Below are 24,438 nucleotides of genomic sequence, written 5' to 3'. Positions count from 1 at the left end.
GGCCAGAGTAGACCCTTAAGTTGCCTTTGTTGGGGTGTCTTAGGAAAGAACACGATGACAGCAACCGTCCCTCTTCGGAGTGCTCACTCTGAACGGGCTCTAAGCCAGGACACTGAAGTGTGTTGTTTTATCTAATTCTTAAAAACAGTCACGCCGGACGGTGGTGGCGCACGCCTGTAATCCCAGCACTCGGGAGGCAGAGGCAGGCGGATCTCTGTGAGTTCGAGGCCAGCCTGGTCTACCAAGGGAGTTCCAGGACAGGCTCCAAAGCTACAGAGAAACCCTGTCTCGAAAAAAAAAAAAAAAAAAAAAAAACAAAAAAAAAAAAACCAGTCACTATGAGGTAGGTGCTGCTATTATCCTTATCTCTCAGGAAATGAACAAAGTCCCAAAGAAGGGCTCAGTAAACGGGGTTGGGGTGGGGAATCCTGATTGATTAGTGATGCCTGCTCTGGGAACAGTCGAATTATAATTGTTTATCAGTGTCTGTCACAGGCACAGCAGACGGTAGCACAACGCTCACGCTCACACACGCTCACACACGCTCACACACACACACACTCACACACACTCACACACACACACACACTCACACACACACACACAGGCAATGGGTGGCAGAGCCAGGACACACATTCAGTCCTCACATGTCCTCAACACGTCCCAAAGCCTCTCCTCCTGTGAGCCTCACTCATTGCTTTGGCCTGCCGGGTTTTTAAGCTATTTGAGGATTGAGCCCTGTGCGATTTATTGTTCTTTGGGGCTCCTCGTCTCTGAGAAAAATGCAAAGGCAGCACAGATGTCCTTACACATAGCTCCTCTGAGAATAAGGAAGGGGTGTTCCATACTGGGGTTCACACTGCTCTATGAGGGAATCCAGCACATAGTAGGGACTTTATAAGTACTCACTGAGTGAAGATGATGTGCCCTAGGGGACAGCCATCAAGCACTTAGTACAATAAACCCCACAACCACCTGCTGTAGCAGAGACACCCATGGGCAAACTGAAGCTTAGGGAAGTTAACGTCCTTCTCGGTACTTACAGCCAGCAAGTCTCTAAGCCAGGATTTAAATGACACCCGTGTGACTAAATTCCAAGTAAATATCAAGAAAGCCAACAATTAGAGGGCGCTTGGGCACACACTGTTCTCAAAGCCCCACTCACCTGCAGATGGGAATGGCTGGCACCAGCTGCTTGGGCCAGCTGGGTGGTACCAGCAGGATGGACTCAGGAGCGGAATTTCTCCTTTCCTCCTGCTCACATGGCCCCAGGAACTCCACAGCTGGGTAGATGTGCCGGGCCAGGCCCACCTTGGACGGGGCGGTGGACACGGGAGTCGGGTCAGGACTGGTCTTCCATATCTTGGAGGGGATCCCGCAGGGCGAGTCAGAGGCCAGGCTGCTGAGGGCTTCCATGAGAACACCAGAGCCAGCCGTGGGAGGGTACCCAGCGGGGATGCGGTCGTCCTGGGGTGCCACGTGAGGCGAGGGCTGTGGCGAGGGGCTCCGGGAGCGCTGGGGTGAGGATGTGGGCAGAGGGGCAACCAAGGCCTCTGCGCACGAATGCCTCCGCTTGGCACCGGGTGAGGAGGAGCGGGATGCCGGACGGGGCACGGGCGAGTGTCGGCCCAGACAGCTGTCCTCGGCGGCGTGGCTGGTTCGAGGTGACATTATTGGAGAGGTTCTGGGGGAATAATGAGTAGGGATGTTTTGAAACTGGGGACACACTTCGTCGATCCCGGCGTTATTGGGCGAGACGCAGGGCGAGGTGTAGGGGGAGAAGGTGTCAGAAATGAAGCTGGCAGAGGAGCCGCTGCTAGCGGGGCTCAAGCAAAGCGGCTCGCGGTAGGCCTCAAAGCCGGGCACGGGCAGTGTGAACCTCGGGCTGGCAGCCATGCCGGCCAGGGCCAGGGCGGGCTGCTCGGGGGGCAGGCCGGCATCTCTCCCACGGAGGGCCCCCCCTGCCTGCATCAGTTCATGGGATGGAGTGATCTCGATCCGAGGGCTCGGGCCCGAAGCCCCTGCTGGCTTGGCAGGACTCAGAAAGTTCTGGAACCCTATCCTATCCGGCTCTCCAAACCGGCTGGGGGGCTCGCCAGAGAAACTGGCCAGGGGGTTGACTGGCTTGAGGCCATAGTCCTGGACATCATCCGGGTATGCGATTCCAGAGGGTGAGCTGATGGCCTTATGTGCGTTCTGTTCTTCTGGAAAGAGAAGGGGGAGGGGGGTCTTTAAGCCTCTAAAGCAGAACTGGGGTACAGAGTTACAGTCACGGGTAGGCATGGTCTTCTGTCACTAGCTGGTCTTAATACCCCACCATGGAAAACCCTGAGCTTGCCACAGGTAAAATGAAGCCTCTGTGTCCCAAATTCCCTCAGGAGAGTCCAGAATGACAGGCACCATGACACCAACTGTGTAGCTGGCTGGAGTGTGGACAACAAACTGGCCTAGCAGCCAGCGTCCACGGTCAGACCTCAGATCACCCCTCAGAAGTGCATTTTAGGGGCTGGAGAGCTGGTTCACTTGCAAACTGCCAGCCACGAGAGTATGAGAACCCAAGTTTGATCCCTAGACCCTACATAAAGTCAAGCATGGCAGTGCACGTCTGTAACCCCAGCACTAGAGAGGCAGACATGGGGATCCCCAGAGCTCGTGGCCCAGTAGTGGCAGCCAAATCAACAAACTCCAGGGGGAGACCCTGTCATAAGAAATAAGGAGACCATTTGAGGAAGACATCAATATCTGGCCTCTATATGCATGTACACATATGTATGGGCACACACCCATGTACACCGTGCACACCTGCATGAATGTGTCTCTGCGCACAGGCACAGTGAACGTTGTTAAAGTGAATTCAGTATCTCCCATTGCTCACAGCAGCACAGACCCACAGCTGAACCAGGGCTGCGATGACCTCATCATGTCACATGTATGATACGGCGAGACATGTATGATGCAGAAGGCAACAGGGCCTCTAGGGTCCATGGAGTCTATGTCTGAGATGTCCACACCCAAGTGCGAGAGGCTCCTTAGAACCAAGGTTCCCTGCTCTTTCACATCCCTTTATAGATGTGGCCCAGGAGGGGACAAGAGTCCCCAAAGACATGGAATTTGCAGACTCACAATTCCTTCAGAGGAGCCCCTTGAACCCTAAAAGTCAGGATCACAGCTACAGGGTCCCCAAACTGTTAATAGGAGGGAATACAGAGCGACCTAAACACCTCTTTAGCATCAGGGGCCATCCTGAGTTTTTCTGTCCCATCTCAAGGGCCCACCACTGATGAGAGTGTCACTCCAGCAGAACACGTTACCCAGTCACCTCACTCTGTCCCTTGATGTCCAAGCCTGACCCCTTGCTAGGGAATTCTGCAGAGCCACCAAGAGATGGCAGTCCCACCGCCCCTCACTGACTCTTCCCCCAAGCCTCCCCCTTCTCCATCAGTAACGGGGGCAGCCTTGGCTCCTCCACTCTCATGCCTTCTAACTCAGCCACCAACAAACCTTGACCTCTGACCTGCCAACACACAGCCTCAGTGTTCCTGGTAACGCACGTCCATCTTGAGCCAAGCCCCCTCTTCTACCTCAGTCTCACCAAGTCCCCCTGTCCAATGTCCACTCTAGAAACTGCCCTTCAGTGTTTCCTCTGGCCCTTTAGATAGGGCCTGAGGTCATCATGGGCCAGTCTGTCCCTTTCACCAGCCGGTCTCATCACTCCACCTGTGCCCAATGCCCCCCAAACAGCTCAGCACCGGCCCCACTGACCTCTTTTCCAGAACTAGCCGCTCAGAGTCCTTGAGAGAGCTGTCTCCTCTCCCTTCAAGATCTTCCTAGGAATGTTCCCCTTATTCTGTGTATCTGCTCTGCCGGCACCTCCACAGACTGCCCTCCTAAAGATCATCTCCAGCCTCTTCTCCTTCGCACCCACTGCTGGCTCCCATCGCTTCGGATACATATGTGTTTAGTGAGCCTGTCCTGCTAAACCAGGGCCAAGCAAAACACACCCCAAGGGCCCACATTTTGTCTGCTGATAAAACCACCATGTCTATTCGCATAGGGCCTAGCTAGGGCTTGCCTCTTCACCGGAACAGCAGAGCTGAGAGTTTTGGCAGGGTCTATATGAACCACAAATCTTAAAATATTTACTCTCTGGCCCTTTATGGAAGTTGGTACTGCTCTTGACTCTAAGCTCTGCCGAGGTCGGGTCCACATCTTACTGCGGGTTAGTATTGTTTGCCTGGCACCCACCACTGTGCCTGGCACTTACAGGCCTCCACACATGTGCGAAGTGACTGAATACATAAAAGAATCATGCCCAGGGTCCCACAAGCCAGAAGTCTCCTGCTCTGGGTATTCTCCCACAGCTCACTCTTCCCAGGGGTGCCCGCTCTAACCCCATATGTCTCCCAGTTCTGGGGAAGTAACTGTGGCATCAGCTACTGACCAGCAAGTCTGCCGGTCTCCTAACCAGAGATGCCATGAAGTACATCGAGCCTCTGCTTCATGGGAGCTGGGAGAAGATGGGCCCTCGGCAGAGAGGAAGGCATCCCCATAAAAGCCACCTGGGACACTGACGGCACTCCTACAAAATGTCACTGCCCAACCCAAGAGGCAGAGGATGTCATCTCTAGGGAGGGGGTGACTGAGTAGGTAACGTCCATCAAAATCCCAGATGCATCCCAGAGTCCTTAACACCATTCTCAAAACTGCATCCTATGCGGACACTCCTATTTCTGGGAGAGGGATAAGGGGTAGGTTAGTGTCTGCAGCTCTGGGGCTGGGGGAGGCTCTGGCTCAACCCAACAGTGACCAGGAAAAGTCCCCCTGCACCAGACAGCAGTGACCACTGAGATTCAGTATCAAAGAAAGAGCAAGGTGAACATACGGTGGGGAGGGGCACATCTGTGGCGGGTGTGCACGCACACGCAGAAGCCGGAGGAGGACATCAGGTGACCTGCTCTGTCACCCTCCACATTGTTCCCTTTGAGACAGGTTCTCCCACTGAACTTTGAACTCATCTGGTGGCCACCAAGTCCCAATGATACTCCTATTTGTACGAAACAGCACTGAGGTTGCAGGAGCGTGGAGCCAGCCATACCCCACTCTTTTATGTGGGTACTGGGATCTGAACTGGGGTCCTCACGCTTACCTACTGAGCCATCTCCCCAGCCCTGCAAAAAGGAAACTTTTTGATTTGTGTATTATGCGGAGAAAACAAACTTAAATTTCCCAAACATAATTAGCTTCTGTGGGGCAGGTGGCAGGGGTAGAGGTGACATGGAACATAACACGTGACAGTGAAACTCTGCTGACACGGAGGGAAACAGAACCTAGCCCTGCTCTGCCACTGACTGGCTAGTGGCAGAACAAAAGTCCCCACCCACTCCAGGCCCCGCGGCCTCGCTTAGAATGGGGGAAGAGCACATCTGACTCCCTCACGGCTTTGCTTTCTCTAGCTTGGGTCTGCAGGGCCGGAGTTCATGCAGTGCACAGTCAGGGTGAAGGTGCATCTGAACCTGAACTGGCACTGCGTGTGCATATGCACACACCCCTTCCTGGCAGTCAGCACACAGTACAGATGTCTAACCTATGGGCCAATTGGCATCAAATCCATGTTCAGCGATGTTCTGATGAGCCCATTCCCTTCAAGCTGACCAAACCGGGAACTGTCCTGCACAGAGATCCCAGTCATATTAGAATTCTCTGCCTCAAAAACACAGCTCAGGATACTGTGAACAATCCACACACATATCATGGGGTATGGTAGTGCCCATAATCCTAGCGCTCGAAGGCTGAGGCAGGGGAAACACTGTGAGTCCAGAGACAACCTGCTCTACAGAGTAGGATCTTGTCTCAAGAAACACACAAATACAGACACACACACACACACACACACACGCACACACGCATGTGCACATACACACACACTGCCCAGGAGCTCTGAGGAGCAACTGGCCACGCTGAGCCTAGTATCGCAGTGTTTACACTGGTTTAATCCATCCTGGTGGCAATTTCCTTCCCGCCCCCCTTCTTTTCTCTCCCCAAGTCTATAAATGTTTAACAGCAAGCGCGGGCGTGAGGGTAATGAATAGCCTTTGCCTTCTCTGGGATTTGACAGCAAATCTCACAAATGGCAAGTCATTAACATCTTTCTGTGAGTGGCTGGGATCCCCACTCTCGGGCTCTTTGGAAACAGCCCATGTGCCTGGCTGGGTCTCACTGCTCTCTCCTGCCCAGTGCCCAGATGGAAGCCAGCGCATCTCAGAACCACACCTTGCTGCCAATTTTCTCAGGAGGGTTTCCGTAAACTTCTTTGCATGATCTTGGCTGTAGGTGGCATTGTCAATATGTATTATGTACTTACTATGTTTGCTCAACTCCACTCTGTTTTTAACACGTAGTGTGTGTGTGTGTGTGTGTGTGTGTGTGTGTGTGTGTGTGTGTGTGTGTGTGCGTGCAGGTGTTTACAGAGGCCAGAAGGAGGGCATCAGAGCTCTCTGAAGCTGGAGTTAGAAATGGTTGTGAGCTAGCTGACATGAATGCTCGAGCCTCTGAAAGAACAGCACGTGCTCTTAACCACTGAGCCATCTATCCAACTCCACGTCACAACTTTTATTTTGAAAGGAATGTTTGCACCATTCTGGGAGGCTGAGGCAGGGGCATTGCCTAGTTCAGGGCCTGTCTGAACTACAGAATGAGTTCAAGGCAGGTATGGACAATTTAATGAGACCCTATGTCAAAATTAAAAGTGTAAAGAGGACAGGGGGGCGGGTCCGGCTCAGGGATGGAGCACTTGCCCACCATATGTGAGGCTGTTTAATCTGCAATACTGCATACCTGGCCCCCAAAAGGAGACCATATTCAAACAGGCCACCTAGGCAAAGGCTCTGAGCCTGCATTTCGCCTCCACCCTCCCACGAGCTTTTTCCTTGACGTATAATTTGTGTGGCAGGCAGAGGTGGCTGGGTTCTGTCAAACACTAAACATCTTGTTTTGCCAGCACCACCAGGACAGCGCGGTGTTCTGTGACCCTGCAAAGTGTGCCCATGTGACGGGGTGCAGGCGTCAGCAGGGGAGCCTATGGGTAAGAAAGGCTCTCAAGACTTAGCAACACACCACTGAAACGCCTTTCCTCCCAGCTCAAAGAGAAAGCAGCATCTAGAGGGAGACAGCGTGGGGCTGCAGAGGTGGCTCATGGTCAGAAACACTGGCTGTTCTTCCACAGGACCCAGGTTTCATTCCCAGCACCCACATGGCAACACACAACCATCTGTAACTCCAGTTCCAGTGGATCTGGCACTCTCTTCTGATCTCCAAGGGCACCAGGCACACACATAGTGCACAGGCAAAACATAAAACAAATGTTTTTTTAAAGAGGCCACAGCTCTCTCTATGTGCCATGCACTCATGGTGGGCTACCTCTATGCCACCTGCCATGAGAGATGCCTGGCCTATGTCAGTCATCAAAGGAAGGAGGAAGGCGGGAGCCATGACTGCTCTGGGTCTTCTATCTTGTCCTTTCCCCAACACACACAGACCACACACACAGAGACCACACACATATACACACACAGACACACACAGAGACTACACATATACATACAGAGAGAGAGAGAGAGAGAGACAGAGACAGAGACAGAGAGAGAGACCGCATTCAAAGTTACCCTTGTCCAAAAATTCCCTTCCATGCCTCCAGCTCCCTTCTCCTGGGCCACTGTCTATCAAGACAGAGGTGCCTGACTAGCCAGACTGAACTACAGTAGCTTCTAAGCTCAATCCTAAAGAGCCCTATGGTGAGAGCCACTAACAGATTGTCCCTCCACTCCAAGAAGGTGAGCTTTTTGAAGTCTATTATTATTATCATTATTATTATTATAACTACAAAAAATGCAGGGCTGGGGTAGCTAAAGTACTAGGAATGGGCCCACCATTTGAGCTAGCACGTGGCATGCATTTAACCCTCACATCTACACGAGTGGCCTGGACAGCTGCTCACCTTCCACAGAGGAGGAAATGGGACACAGAGAGCTGATTTCACCTACCTAGAGTCCTTAGTGGGATCCGATGGAGCATACCCACCCTGGGCTGGGGATTCTGGATCTACTACAACCTAAGGATACTCTGTTGCAGGGGCTGGTGTGGAGCTGAGCAGTTGCCCCACCCACCCCAATAGCTGGCCACCCAACTGTCCCCTTGCCTTGCAAGGCCAACTGAAGCTGAGGCCCGGGGGCTCTGGGCTTTGCACCTCTGACACACACTTCCTGCGCTCAGCAGAGGCAGAGTCTGCCTGAAGCCTGGCCTGTAGGCCACACCCTGGGACCTGAGGAAGCCACCTCCGGGAGGGGTATGCCTTGCTCATTCTGGTCCCTCTGACTCCTTACAGCTTCTGCTGGCCATTTGGTCTACTGACACCTGAAGCTGTCTCTCACCAGGTCCCTGGAGCTCACTCAACACCTGGGCGCTGAGAGGACTTGGGGAGCCTCTGCCAATTTCCCGGGAACTGCCAGGGGCCAGGTCAGCCTACCAGGAGTGAGACCTACTCACAGAGAATTCGGCACCCCTTAGTTTATGGAGGGTCACAAGGTGTCCAAAGGACCCAGGACCCAGCCTCACACCCCTGACATGAGACCCGAGTACACTCTGTTCTCACAGGTAACACACGGGGCAGCTCGTCTACGCCACACAAAGCTCCACGCATGTGTACAACAGACACTGGGGAAGTATTGTAGCAGCAGCTCTGGCTTCCCCTGCTATGGTTTCCCTATTCGATTAACAGCGTCACTCACGCTAGCCCCAAGCTCTTCAAAAGCATTTTGTAAAAGAGGAAGGAATTTTATAAAAACAAAACGGACTGGTCAGCACTTCAAGAATTCTCTTGGCCTCCCAGACTGCACTGACCTCTGGAAGTGTGTGAAACAGCTAGAGAAAGCCTCCAGCACTCTGCCTCCGGGGACTGGTGCCCCTCACCCCATCCCCCAGCCGCCTGGGAGTGCAGCCACCGACCTTGCCAAAGTCTCAGTGACTCAGTAAGCTCCTTGTCATAACAGAAGTGTTAAGAGTCAACACACCTGTGCCATTTGCTCTCTACCAAAGACCACCACACACAACCAGCATAGATCAGTGGGGGTTTCTCACAAGAACACTAGGAAACAGGTAATACAGCTTTCCCCATTTTACAAATGGGGAAAATGAGGTTCAGAGAGGGTGAGTAATCGGCCCAAAGTCACACCGCTTTTAAGCTGCAGAGCCAAGACAGTCTGAGGTAACCCGGCCCTTCACCCACCCCCACAACCACTACTGAGCACCACTTCTAGTGAAAGAGACTATTTCTGGAATAGTGACATCTTAACTATGACACAGAGAAGTGAGGGGCCCTAGGACAGAACCTGCTGAGGGCCATTGTTGGCCTAACAACCTAAGATCCCAACTCTTTTCTTCTAGAATGTTCTCAGTCCTTCTGTCTGCCCCAAGAGAGAGTTAAAACCACACTGTAGCCACTCAGTGGTCTCCAGCAGCCACCCCCCTTTCGTTTCCTGCCAGCTGCTCATTCAAGAATGGACCCATGGTCAAGGCCAGGAGGCCACTCACTGCCAGGTTGCTGTACAAAGAGAAACCTTTGAAAAAAAAAAAGGAAACCAGGGTACACTATAGTCTCAGAATTTGGGACTCTGAGGCAGGAGGGTTTCTCAGAGTTTAAGACATTGGGTTACATAATGAACTCCAGGTCAACCTGTGACCCTGCCCCAAAATAAAATCATACATACATCACACACACACATACAACACACAAACATACACACCCACACAGACACACACTAAAGATACACACCCCATACACTCCATACATACCACACACACCACACATACAACATATACCACACACATACAACACACACATACATCTCACACAGACACATACAGACACACAATACACACAGGCACACACACACAGACACACCATACACACAGCACAGACACACCCACAGACACACACCACACACACACACATCACACACATTCCATATACACCATACACACCATACAGATATGCACCTCACACATACTTCATACACACACATACCACACTCACATCTCACACAGACACATACGCACACACAGATACACGCACACACAAACACACCACACACACAGACACAGCACAGACACGCCCACACAGACACCACACGCTCACATATACACACCCATACACATACCACACACCACGCATACAACACACATCACCCATACAACACACACACACACACACACAGAGAGGGAGGGGGAGGAAAGAACACCGTGAAAACAATCTTTCAAGTGTCTAAAAAGTCCAGGCAGGCTTTTAGGAAGTGAAATAGAAATGACAAAAATAGAAACCTCACTAGGGAGCCTATAGGAAGTGCCTGGGGGAAGGGGACATAGCCCACAGCAGGATGGGCTGCAGATCTGGGGGTCCCTGCCCAGACTATTCTAAACCACCCCTTCATGAGCTCACATCTGAGGTCTAGCCCTGCGGCATCACAGCCTGTCGCCATGGGAGTGCCCAGATACCACAGCCAGGCAGCACAGACTGGCAGCAAGGAGAGGGAACGGAGGCCTGTGGCTCCCCTAAACTCCTGCACATGCGGCTGCAGGAGCCCCACAGCAGGGCAGGAAGGCAGCGGATTTCCCATCTGGCTGCCTTCACAGTCTACAGGGAGAAACATTTGCAAGAGTCACCAATGGTCTTTAAGTAATGAAGGGGACTCTCAACTTCCCCCAAGTCCCCAAGTCTCGGGCCCCCTCCCTCTCCACACACAGAGGGCAGTGGTGACAGGATTCCCCAAAAATGAGTCATGTGTGTAAAGGAGAAGATCCAGGTTGTCACACCCTTTATTCAGAGGTGACACACACAGACGGGCCCTGAAAGTTGAGAAATTCCACCCAGATCAGTGGGTCCAAGAACACCAGAGAAGGCGAGGGGACGTTTACCCTCTCGTCTCGCCAGCATGGAGGTGCTGGCACAGGCTTCCTGGCACCCTCTCATCTTTTCTGACCTTGTCCCAGAGAAGACAGCTGTCTGCCTTCACCAGACAGACAGAGGCAGCTTCGGTAGCACCTCCGGCAGTCTGCCACCAAGCCAGGCGCCAACAACGACGCTGACACAGGAGAGGATGGTCCCAGAGCAAGGAGGCTAGCAAAGCAGCAGCTGGCAGGATGCTTGCAAAAACATGGTGTCCTGGGCTGCTTTGGAAGATGGCTGGCATGTGTGCCCTGTACGACTCAAGGCCTCCCTCAAGCAGAGGGCCAGGGGCCATTTGGCAGTTGAGGTATTTGGGGGTCCTCTTGTCTTTAGGAATCCTAGTCACCTTCTCGCTTGCCGTCTTTCTGATAGCTGGCATCCACCACGTCATCAGCCTGTATGTCTTCCCTTTTAGGCACTTATAACAAGCGAGGAGGCTGCTATTACCAACACCTTACTGCAAGGGACGGGGAAACTTGAGGTTCAGGTGCAGGGAATCCCCCAAGGTCACACACGCAAAAAATAGACATTGCTGATGCCGCATCACTCAGTAATACTGAAGCTACCACACACACGCACACATACCCGTACACACACACACACGCATTCACACACGTGCGCACACACCCATACACACACGTGCACACACACGCGTGCACACACACACGCACTACCTCACTTCTGTTACTCAGTGTCAAGACTAGGGTTCTCCTGTATGACTCAGTAGGTTTCTTTCTCAGAAGTAGGGGGGCAGGGGTACTGCTTCATATCCATACCCCTCCATTTCCTGACCAGCCACCCTCCTTCCATGGGTCCTGGAGAGCAAGCCTGCGATCTGGAGAGCTGGTGAAAGAGCTTCCTCAGCAAAAGGAGAAGGGAAGATCTGGTCAGAAGAATTCACCAAAAATAGCCTTTAGATAATCCTCCCCCAGAAACGGGACTCGCCGTGACACGGCCCACCCACTCCGTGGCAGCCAGGCAGGAAGGGCTGAGGTTAGACAGCCATAGGCTTCCCTGCAGCCTCTGCCCACCCTAGCCTCCTCCAGGAGCTGAGCCCCCTCACTCATTCCCGGTCCCTCAAAAGCCTGACCCCTGCAAGTAAAGCTTCCGCTAGGTGACCATGAAACCATGGAACTCAACCAGAGACTCAAGCACTAATACCTTACTGACAGGATGTGTCTTATTTATGCCCCCCCCATATAATATGGGTGCCATGTTTCCAGTTGTGGGCATGCCTAATCAGCCCCCCTGCCCTGCTGCCACACACCTGGTCATTAAGACATTCCTCCCAATCCACCCAGCAGAGGTGACATCATCCCTGTGGATTTCAGACCTGCAGCCCACCGGCTGAGGATTAGGCAGGCAAACACCCCTTTCCCTAGGCCTTTAGCTTGACTGCTCAAGCATTTCAGTTAAGGGGCTCCCCTCTCAGGGAGCGGCCCCCTTTGCAGGCATCCCCCTTTGCAGGCATCCCCCAGCAGCTCTGTTTTGATAAGGCCCTGGCAAATCCCGTGCTTTGCAGGCCGCTTTCCTGCCTTTGCTCAGGCAGAGCTCAATTAAAATTCACAGGGAAGGGCTGGCTGGGAGAAATGTACTTTATTAACCGAAACAGGCCCTCTTCCAAATCCTTAGATTAGAAGGCAGGCTGGGCCCCAGTGCCCGCTCAGGAAAAGGAACTCTCCCCGCTCTGCCTCCAGCTCAGCCTGCTAAAAGGCAGCGAGAAAACACATTAAAAGTCCAGGGCACAGGGCTTTGGAAGTAAATGCCAAGGGATATGGAGCCGGCTCAGTTGGTAAAGTGCTTGCAGGGCTGAGCCCAGCATCTGCATTAAAAAAAAAAAAAAAAAAAAAAAAAAAAAAAAAAAAGCCAGGCATGGTAGAAGTGCATTCTCATAATCCCAGCTCTGGGGAAGCGAAACCAGGCAGAGCCTGGGGTTTACTGAGCAGCCAGACCAGCTAAACTGGTGTGTCTCAGGGCAGTGAGAGACCCTGCCTCAAAAATAAATAAATTAAATTAAAAAGTCAGCAGCTCAGGAAAGTTAGCCTCTGACCTTCATGTGTGGACTCACACATACGTGTACACACAAGCAAACACACACATGCAAAGGCACGCATATACACACAAACTACATGCCGATCTATAAGAAACAGAGAAACATGGCCCCCTCCCCCCAAAAAAATCACAGGGGTGAGACATCTAGCAATATCCAGGGCATAGAGGGGTGGGGTGGTGGTGGGGCTTATTTCCTTTATTTCTTTAATAGATAAACATGAAGAAAATTGGCTGGGGCTGGAAAAATGGCTCAGTACTTAAGAGCACTGGCTGCTCTTCCAGAGGACCCAGGTTCAATTCCCGGCACTCACATAGCAGTTCACAACTGTCTGTACCTCCAGTTCCAGAGGAGCTGACACCCATGGCAAAACACCAATGCCAATAAGATAAAAATAAATAAATTTATTTTAAAAAAAAAAAAGGAAATTGGTAGGAATTTTCAAAGGGCGAAGGGAGCAATGGTCAAGTCAACCACTCCCAATACAAGGGCCTTCAGGGATGGATACAAACAAGTTAACAGCAAAAGCCTGGGAAACAAACAGTGAGGCCTGAATGGTGGGTAGCTGATGTTAACTATTTTAGGTTAGCATCAGGCCTGTGCGTTGACTGTCTGCGCTCTTGCCTTCTCTGTCTGTAGATCCAACAGCTGTGCATCAGAAATGTTGGGGCTACAACACCTGGGGCCTGGGGATGTGACTCAGCTACAGTGTGGCCCTAGCACGCAGAGGCCCTGGGTTTCATCAGCAATTTTTCATAAACCGTGTGTGGTGGATAAGCTTGGCTCTAAATTTGACACACCTGGGAAGAGGGCCTTCTAATTGAAATTCTGCCTCCATCAGATTGGTCTGCGGGCAGGCCTTTGGGGCATTTTCTTGATTGCTAATAGATGTGGGAGGCCTGGTCCACTGTGGGAGGGACCGTCTCTAGACGGGTGGGCCTGGGCTGTACATGAAGAGCAGCCAAGCAGGACGGAGGAAGGGAGCCCTCATTGCTCCCAGGCTTCTGGCCCAGCCTCCTGACTTCCCTCAGTGATAGACTGGGACATGCAAGTCAAACAATCCCTTCCTCCCCGAATTGCTTCTGGTCAGCATTTTGTCACAGCAACAAAAGCAAACTAGAACACTGGTTGTGAAGTACATCCCCGTATGCCAGGACTTGGGAGACGGTGGCAAGAGAACCCTAGGTTCAAAGCCATCCTCAAATACTTCGAGGCCAGCCTGGGCTACATAAGGCCCTGTTTCAAAAACAAACAAAAAACAAAAAACTGTACTGAACCTGGGAAACATCACTTTACTTTTTAAAAAGAATTTCCTTTAAAACAATTTTGTATTATTTTAGAATTGTGCATTTATGTCCACACGTATGTGTACATGGCACGCATACACACGTGTGCCAGAGCACACACGCGGAGGTGGGAGGACAGCCTGCAGGAGTCAGCTTTCTCTTTCTTCCATGTGTTTCCTGGGATTGATTCAGGGTGGCCGGCTGGGTAGCAAGCACCTTATCCACTGAGTCATCCTACGGGTACCATTCTTAATTTATTATTAAATTTATTATTAGCATGTGTGCTCTGATATGCACGTGGAGGTCAAAGGACAACTGAGGGGAGTCATTTATCACGTGAGTCCTGGGGATGGAGCTCATGTTGCCAGCAAGGGGCCACCTTTCTCCACTGCACCATCTCGCTGGCCCCGCAGACATTATTTTTTAATCATTACTGAAGTCAGGGGTGTGAGCATTATGCACTCTACACAAGGGTTTTAATATTGGGGGGCCCCCAGAGTCCAGTGCCCTGAGGTTCCCCAAGAGCAGTCATCTGACTTTTCTCGGGGGTCCACGTCTTTGACACCTGATCTATAAAATACTAGATGAATTAATTATACTTAAAGCCACTGCGGGGAGATGCCCGGGATGGAGGTGCAGATGAGGCGGCTTTGCATTAGCAACATGCCAGCCCATTGTACCATCGCCCCTACTTTTGCATATTTGGGAAAAAGCTAGTGCCAAAAGGTCAGAGGGCAAGTGAAAGAGTTTCCCTCAGCTCCAGGTGAAGGAGCAGGCAGCCTTATCCATCCCAGAACAGCCCAGGTTCCAGGCCTTCCTGATGCTCTGACTCAGTCTGGAAGCCATCAGCAAAACCATAGCTGCAAGGGTGCAGCAGCCAGGGAAGTGAGCTGGCCACAGCACTCTGGGAGCCTGAGGCTATTTCCTGTGCTGGGGGAGGGAGGAAGTCCTCTCTAGGGGAAAGCCACAGGGTACCTATCATGGAGCTGCATTTTCAGGGCTGCTCCATTCTGGGCCTGGCTCAGCAGACAACACCTGGGAGCAGCCTGCATCACCCAGAACGAGGCCTCCAGAACTTTCCAGCCACAGAACGTGAACAACTAAGGAAGTGTTTGCAGCCAGCAGGGTTCCAGGATTGAGTGGAGTGGACAGGGACTTAGAGTCAGAACCAAACAGACCTCTGGCTTAGCTGACTTGCTCAGGCACCAGGCACAGGGTGGAGCCCGGCAGCCAACAGACACCACACCCCCATGGCCCATCTGTTCTTCTGATTCAGGACACATCAAGGCCCAAGGAAAAGCCAACACACTTAGGACACCCCGATTTGTCAGGGACCATCCACAGTCACAAAGCCTGGGCCACTGGACCTCTCTGAACCCTCACTTCTGCCCCAGTGGGGCCCTTTGTCCTCATCAGCCCACAGCACAGATAAGAAACATGAGCCAGGAACCAAAGTCATGTGACCTCCAGCAGCCCTCGAAGGAACCTTAGCAACTTTGCATCGATCTGATCCATGAGCCCTGATCTGCTTGCCGCAGGCCTGCAGTTCCGCTCAGCCCAGTCTCCAGATAGCCCACAAGTCAAACCAAGGCTTTCGAGTTTTACACATGATGCTCTGACTTGCACAGTCAGCGGGAAGGACGACTCAGGTGCCTCCAGGAAGCATGCATGACGGAGAAAGAAGCAAAAACAGAGACTGGGGGATGTGGCTCGAATCTGTAGAGCACTGGCCTAGCTTGCACAAATCTCAGGGTTCCGCCCTTAGCACCTCGTAATCTGGGTGTCATGGTACATGCCTATAATCCCAGAACTTGGGAAGTAGGAACAGAAGCATCGGGAGTTCAAGGTCATCCTTGGCTACAGAGAGAGTGTGAGGCCAACCTGGGCTAAATGAGACGAGAAAGGAAGGAAGGAAGGAGAGAAGAGAGAAAAGAGATGATGTGTGGCAGGGGAGCAAACGCCCCTTATGTCCTGTACTTTGTCCAGTTCTATTTTGCTGATGTATAGGCCCGAGAGAGGAGCACTGACCGTCCCACTTCTACAGGTCATCACATTTAGGAGCTGCCACGTGTGGGGCCTGTCGGACACAGTTGGAGGTTGCGGCTCTGGGGTGTCTGGAGACACTCTGGCTGGGTGCTGTAAAGCTGAACAAAGACTCGGGGACCCCAGGTGCCCCGACTCCAGAGAGGCCTGGCACTGCCAGCATGTGAGCTACATTTCTTGCACTTGGCTCACCGCTTCTGGGGCTGGCGAGCCCTGGGGACAAATGAGCACAGCTGATGGCAGGGCTGTATGGTGCCTCTGCTCCAGATCAGCATTAATGACAGCGACTGTGAGCTTTGCAAGCTAGGATGACGGGGGCACTCCAGCCCCACTTCCTCTCTGATCAGGCCTCTCTGATCACTTTTCCTGGGGCACCTGGAGACCTTATTTGTCTAAAGTAGGCTCATTAAGGCTTGTCCTTAACGTGACACAAAGGGCAACATCTCTGAATATCATGTGTGTCCAGCAAGCCAGCTTACTTAGTATACAGGCCTATTTTTAGTAGCACCCAAAAAAGCCTGTTACTATATCACAGCACCTCATTTGTCCCCATTTGTTTACCGGGCTATGTCCCATGCTGGCTCCGGAGTAGCCAGACAAAAGCAGGGACCAGGTCTCTTTCATCTCCAGACCACACCGGGCCTGGCACAGAACCAGCATGCCATGTGTTTGCTGGAAGGATGAGGTTTTCATTGTCCCCTGCAAATGGGCTCCTGAGAGCAGGTGTTCTCAAGCTGAAGCGTAGGTAACGTCAGGGACCAGTCCATGACTCCCTCGAGAAATGGTGTAAAAAGCTCATGGCAGTGGGAGTTGGGGGAGGCAGTGCCCTGGGGCACACCTGTGGATAGTGTGTGTGTGTGTGTATACTCTGTGCCCAGGACATATTTGTGTTCACAGAGCCACTTCATGCATACATGTGTGTGACTGTGTGGTGTCTGTGGTTTTCAGAATGTTTTCAGAGAGTGTGGACCCAGCAGTGTAAGAAGGGTGGAAACAGACTGAAAAGCAGCAAGCAATAGTAAGGGGCCTCTCTGCTTGACCTCAGGAAAGTCAAGGCTGGTTCCGTACACTTGAGCCAAAAGGGAGTCAGAAGAGGAAATGCATCAGACCCACTGAGGCAAACTAATAGTGAGCGCCACCAGCACTTCTGTCCCCAAACCAGCACCCAGGGGATCTGATACTTCTGGAGATGACCATGGACTCCTGGGGAATTCCAGGTTAGAAGGGGGAAGAACCCACTGAACCTCAAGAATGCCCAGGGCACTCTCACGGAAGGGGCCACCAACAGGGTGTGATCGGCAGCCGCCAGGATCCTAGAACCCTTAATCCTATTCTCTACATGGGATAAACTTGGACAGCTCATCCACTAGAAGAGAAATGAGAGCGCTCTTGACACATCTCCGGGCAAATAAATTTGGAAACGCAGCTGGACAAAGTGCATAGTTTCTTGGATACGGTTTACCAAAACTGACTCCCGTAGAAACAGCGAACATAAATAGGGCTGGTGAGATGCCTCTGCAGGTAAAGGGCCTGCCACCAAACCCAGCCACTGAATTCAGTCCCTGAAACCCGTGTGATGGAGGGAGAGAACTGACTCCTACCGGTTCCTCAGCATAGGAAGGAGAGAGACCTAAGGCCAGCTGCACACGCGAGAGAATCACGGGAAAGCATCACCTTGGAATATGCTGGGAAAGACCTTCATATGCAATCAAACTGATATTGCCACAAGAAATACTGGGAATGATGAATGCACTTATGTACTTACACTTAGATGACCTCTTACTATATAAACCAATATGCAGCAGGTTTAAGAATAAGCTCATATTTTCTCATAGACACTCACATGCCTTTTATGCCAATCAAGTCCCATTCCTAATAAAACTCCCAGGGAAACAGGGATGGATACCTTCTGAGCATAATAAACGCATACATCTGAAGCCTACACAAGCATTTGAGGGCCTCCTACCATGGTCAAAAGCAAGGCAAAGGGGACTGGAGAAGCTGGTTCATCGGTTAAGAGTGTCTGTTCTTCCAGAGGACCAGAGTTCAGTTCTCACAACCAACTGTAACTCTTATCTCCAGAGGATCCAACGCCCTCTTCTGGCCTCTACAGACAACTGCAAGCACATGGTGCACACACCCACACATAGTTACATACACATACACATAGTTAAAAATAAGTTTTTTAAAGAGACAAAGATGATTGGGTGGTGGTGGTGCACACTTTTAATTCCAGCACTGAGGAGGCAGACAGGAGGCAGATCTCTGTGAGTTCAAGACCAATCTGGTCTACAGAGTGAGTTCCAAGACAGCCAAGCATAGCTAAAGCTACACAGAGAAACCTTGTCTTGAAAACAGAGAGAGACCTACAATCTCCACTTTGATGCAATCTTTCATTTTAGGTATCAGCCAATGCATTCAGAAAGACGATAAGAGGGGCCTGTTTAGGGATACTAGCATGGGCAGAACTGGGTCTCGCCTGTGGTAGCCCCAAGATCTAACATGGTAAGTGCTTAGAAAATTAGCTGGATGAGTGACAGAAGAACGGCTCGTGCTGACCGTGAAAGGAAAGGTTTAGTAAATGCTAGAAACAAAACCCACAGTGGTTAATTTCAGTGGATTAGTTCACCCAAAGTGCACTGCGGAATAGAACTACTATTTTAGCCACTTACAAACAAGCAAACTAGGGTCCAGAAAGAGGTTAAACGACTTGCCCTAGCCCACTCCTCCTGTCTTCAGTCCCTTGCTTGCCGTGGCCCGTGGACCAAGTGCCTCCCACGCAGGGGAGGAGAGAAAGGCCTCCTAAACGGTAAATCAGCACCTAGGCTCAGACTTCAGCTCTGCCATCGACCAGCTCTGCTTTTTCCAGAAACTTACTCCACCTCTCTAGGCTTTCGAGTTCTCCTCTGTAAACTGGGAGTCAAAAACCATGCCTGCCTGCTAGGGTGAGAGGTATATCCCATGGACCAAGGCAAAGATCTGACCTCCCAAAACTTCCCTGTGTGCCTTCACCTGTTTTCATCAGCATCCATCTCGTTATTGACCCTTTTCCTCCTGTGGATTTTACCAGGCTCGTGGCCAGCTGACTCAAGGCATATCATAAGAACCAGAGCCTAGTATCAAGATGAAGGTCAGCTTAGGTCTCAGGGACTCCCATTATGAAGGAACGGAAAGGGGAGACCCCCAGAGGTGATCCCACGGCTGTTGTTACAGTCCCTTCTGTGACGCTTGCCCCCCACCACACACACACAGAGGCCTCACCTTCCCAACAGATTTCCAGAGCATCACTCGCCACACCTGAGCAAGGGCCTCACCTAGTGACTTTCCTACGAACGCAATCTGGAAAGGGGTCACCAGGAAGAAGCTCACAGGCCTTTCCCCTGCAGGGAAGGTCGGGTCAACAGCAATGATATGGGGCTGATAGTATGTCCCCTTGACATAAGAAGAGAATGGTCCCACACTCCCATGATCTCCCTAACACCTCTAGCCTGATCTAACCATGAGAAAAACATCAGAAAAAACCCAAGTTAAAACACGGTGGCATCGGCCTGTGACCCTGGAAGATGCATGCTGTGGCAAGGAAGCTGTCTAGTTCCAGGACAGCCCAAGTTACATGATACCCTGCCGCAGACATAAATTAAACAGGCTGTATATAACATATCTATAGTACCTATTTCTAACACAGTACTTCAAGGCTGTTATACACACACACACACACACACACACACACACACACACACACACACACACACACACACACCGGAAAAGCACAGACTTTTCTTAGTGACCAAGCATCAGTATCAAGTACATATGCCCTGTTAATGCCCCAGACCCATAATAAAAGGGAAGTGGGCTACTGAGTTACTATCATAGTACTTCTATAAATGAGAAACTGGAACCCCCAAAATAAAGTTTATTATTAAAACAACAACAACACAGGTTACTAGGCTTTCCCATGGCCATTAAGCTGCCCATCTGCTGGCCACTGCGCCCTACTTGCCAAGAAAAACTATAAAAAGCACCTCCCACCAGATTTGGCTTGGAAACTATTTCCCCGGAAATCCTCACCCTCCACCCTTACCTCAGAGAGAGAGAGAGAGAGAGAGAGAGAGAGAGAGAGAGAGAGAGAGAGAGAGAGAAACTGTGACCCTGAGAGAGGTGTGTGAATTCCCCACCAGACTTGACTTTAATCTTAATGAACAGAGACCACGAATACGTGTGGATGGCTTAGATTCCTAATTGTCTTTTCAGTGGAAAGCCATCTAAAACATCAACACTGCCTCTTCCACTATAGTTAGCACCTGTAGCCAAAACACACAAAACTGTCACCAAGCAGGTCTCTTCCCAAAGGTTACCCGCGAGGACCCTGCTGGGGGAAAGGTTAATGCCACCACGACTCTCAATATCTTCCAGCCAGCATCGCGGCCCTTCCTACGCACCAGGCACCAGATGCCAGCAAGCCTGGAGCCATCGGGGCATCTGGAAGCTGCCAGCAGGCTTGCTCCTGGGCCTGCCACAAGCACGGGCTGAGCTGCTAAAATCAGGAAACCTGGTTAGGTTCTTGTTTGCTCCCAGACAAGCTTTCTAACTAGAAACCGTGAGCCTGGGCGAAGAGCCTCCTCCTGCTTCTGACAGAATGTTGCTGAACACCCAAGTGACAGGGGCATTTGGCCAACCCCCAGCAACAGAGGCCAAATGAAGGCGCGGGCTGAACTTAGGCAAAAACAACCTGTGTCCTCCTCACCTAGGTGTTCCCCCCCCCCCATCTACTACAGCATGGGTGAGGGGCTGGTGGAAGATCACTTAATAAGTGCGCTGGTCCACCTACGGTGACTGTAAACTCAGAGAGGAAATGGGCCAGCCTCCTGACACCCAAGGCAAACCACCCTCTAGCATGAGACACACAGCCTCTTCCTTAGTTTCAACACAAAGTCCCCAACAACCGGCTCCCAGGATGCCACAGGGCCACTGTCTCACAGCCTCAGGGGTAAGATCTTCAGACTCTAGCAGCCTCCCTGACATCCTTGGGCACACGCCCCTCCACCAACTCTACTCTCAGAGGGCAAAGACAGCACTTCCACTACCTCTGGGGTGTCCTGGGGACCTGACCATCCTTTGTTATGCTAACAGCGACCCTCAGTGGGAACTGAAAACCGCCCCCTCAGGGTGGTTGCAGCCACTGTCTCTGGTTAACCTCCCTGTCACCGGGGCAGGGGCAGTCCCTGCTGCAAACTCCTGAAGAAAGCCCTGCACCGGGTCCCCAGGCCCAAGTCCCCGCCAGGGCTCGAGGGCCAGGCGGGGGGAGCCTCCACCGACCTTCGATGGGTTTCAGATAGTCATAATCGAAGAGGATGGAAAAGTCCAGCTCGTCCTGGGGACTGCCCCCAGGCTCGTGGCCTGGGCCGTCCCCACCGTCGGGGTCGGGCTGCGGCTCCGGGGCGTCCATGGCTGGGGCAGCTGGGCTGCGGGGCCTGATAGGGTCGCGGTGAGGGGAGGAGGCTCGCGCGGACCGGAGTCACCGTGTCTGGGGCGCACGCCGGGGCCGGGGATGACTCGCGGCGCAGTGGGTCCTGGACGCGTCCGGGGAGCGGGTGACGGCGCGAGCTTCCTGCTCAAGGCACCTGTTGCAGCCTGGAGGGGGCGGGGGGCGGGACGGCGGTGGCTGGCGGGCGGGGCGCCGCCCAGACGGGGAGGGGCACAGCCCGGTCTGGCCTGAGCGACAGGCCCAGGCAACTTCTGCTTCACCTGCCACTGTCTGACCCAGGGTCCCGCCAGAAGCCGCTGCTCGCGAGCTCTACCTTAGGGACCGACCACTCGCTGAGCCTTTCCTGGTTCCTCTCCTTCGCGGGGGAGGAACGCCCTGTCTTCTCTGGCATGCCCACAGCTGTGGTGCTGTTCCAAGTCTCTGATTTGCAAGCCCCAACCTCAATTGACCAGGCCTGGGCCATCTACCCGCTCCACCTGGCATATAGAGCCACTGTAGCCCTATTGGGGCAGATAAGGGATAAAGATCAGGACCCATTTTGACCACCGGGAGAGGACTCGGTACCAAGGGGAAGTGACACGCGAAGAGTTTGATTGATGATGATCTGGGGACCCTGTCCTGACAGTGAGAACAGGAAGTGGTCTGGTGTGTGGGAGGTAGGGCTGACAGGTAACTCATACATCCGCCTGATGAAAACTGTAGATTATCTGGCTCCTCCCCATGGCTTTTGGTGCCATAAATCTGGGTTCAAGCCCAGGAATATTGGATCAAGCCCCCAAGATGAAGATGTGAAGGCTGCTAAACACAGCAGAACCCAGGGCCACCCTCCAGGGAGCCTCTCAGCTTATAACCTCTCAAACTGAGAAAGTAGGTAGCAGAGCAGAGCCGGGCAGTGGTCCCTGGTGCCCCTGGCTGGTTACAGCCACCAGAACAGCTTTATAAAGGCCAAATCTTTACATGGAGCCACATGTGAGGGGGTGATTAAGACTTCAGGAAATCAAAAGATGAGAAGTCGGGGGGATGGGGAGGGCGCTAAGGTCCTGGTCACAACCCAGGCTTGAGGAATGACTATACTGCTGCAGCATGGACTAGGAGGAAGGGGGCAGAGGGCAAGCACTCTTCAGGGAGAGCCTCTTCTCCACCATGGAGGTCTGCTTTCAACCTCCCCATCACTGAACTGGGTGTAGTCAGGCATGGACCCGAGAGGCAGAGGTGGTGGGATTGCTTCCAGTTTGAAGCCTGCCTGGGCTATGGAGAGAGAAACTCACCACCAAAAACAAACAAGCAGCTCTTACCACTCTCCTCACAAATATTTGGTGAGTTCCTGCTGCAAATGCTGAGAGGCGGCCGGGCAGAGCATCCTCAAGGTCACTCCTCTGCCCTCGACAACTCTCGGTAGGGTTTCCCCAACACCCAGGCACACACCGGAATCTTGTAGAGACCAGTTACAACATTAGACACCCCGAGACCCACCGGGCACCAATTTAGCCAGGATCCTATCCACCTACCCAACCAAGCACCGTCCATGAATATGCCACTGTGCACAAACTGTGATTGAGGTGATCGGGACTCGTCCACACATCATGGATAGTTGGCCCATGGGCCCCCTGGCATCCGCATTCTTAAAACAGCTCACCATACACTTCCCAAATGAGAGGCCCGAGGTGGCAGCAGCTGGTTTAGACTCCAGCCAAGACCTTGCTATCCACATCTCTAGAAGGAAATAGATCTTCATGGGTCCTTACAACGGGGGGCCCAGGCCACACTCTGATATTCGGCCAAGGAGAAACAAGAGAAACACTGTCATACAGATGAAGAAAAACTCCTGAGTTCCCACCCACCCCACCCATTCTTTCCCATCTCTCTACCCCAGGGGTTCTCAACCTTCTGAAGGCTTTGTGCCTTTAATACTCCTGTTGCGGTGACCCCCAACCATAAAATTATTTTTGTTGCTACTTCCTAACTGTAATTTTGCTGCTCTTATGACTCATAAATAACTGTGTTTTCTGATAGTCTTAGGGTAACCCCTGTGAAAGGGTCGATGTGTGCAAAGGGGGTCACGACCCACCGGTTGAGAACTGGTCTGCTCCACCCATGATCACTGAATGTTTCTGATCCAGTGGGCATTCATTGCCTGTGCCAGCCAAGACTCCTTCCTCTGTCCTGGTAACAGCTCCCCGGGGTGCTCATCTGGGAAGCTACTTTCTTGCCAGTGTTGGGAACCGAATATTAGGCCGTTATTCCACCACTGAACTATACTCCAAGCCCTGGGAAGCTGTTCTTAAGACGATCTTGGTAGAAATATCAACACAGTTGTCCCATCGTGCCTGATAAGAAAGAGAATGAAATACCTAGACCTGGCCAATCAGAGAATTTTATCTCCTAAGACCTATGAGATCCACTAAGGTGGGGGCCATGGCCACCTCATTCACGGCTTTATGTACGGTGATGTATTCATGAATGGCGTTTGGGTGGATAGTTGGATAATTGAATAAAGAGATTGGGTTTTGGACAGATGGATGGTTTAGGTGGGTAGATGTGTGGATGGATGGATGGATGGATGGATGGATGGATGGAT

At 52.1% G+C, this 24,438-nt stretch overlaps 1 protein-coding gene across 3 annotated transcripts in view; it reads right to left on the bottom strand.

Annotated features, from left to right (window-relative positions):
• Positions 1 to 24,438, bottom strand: part of Nfatc2 (nuclear factor of activated T cells 2) — a 120,866-nt gene that overhangs the window by 83,989 nt on the left and 12,439 nt on the right. For 2 of the 3 annotated variants that reach the window (XM_005362839.2, XM_026787139.1), the window contains exons 1-2: positions 21,692 to 21,918; positions 1,166 to 2,204 (exon numbers count right to left, since the gene is read on the bottom strand). In XM_005362839.2, the coding sequence (XP_005362896.1) occupies positions 1,166 to 2,204; positions 21,692 to 21,821 (1,169 nt within the window). In that variant the 5' untranslated portion in view covers positions 21,822 to 21,918. Of the gene's footprint in view, positions 1 to 1,165; positions 2,205 to 21,691; positions 21,919 to 24,438 lie in introns of those variants that run through there. The other variant, XM_026787141.1, reaches the window with a different exon arrangement.

The sequence above is a fragment of the Microtus ochrogaster genome, linkage group LG8, assembly GCF_000317375.1.
Source record: "Microtus ochrogaster isolate Prairie Vole_2 linkage group LG8, MicOch1.0, whole genome shotgun sequence".
NCBI classification, from domain to species: Eukaryota; Metazoa; Chordata; class Mammalia; order Rodentia; family Cricetidae; genus Microtus; species Microtus ochrogaster.
The sequence above is the reverse complement of the archived record's forward strand: the minus strand, read 5'-3'. Positions and strand labels throughout refer to the sequence as shown.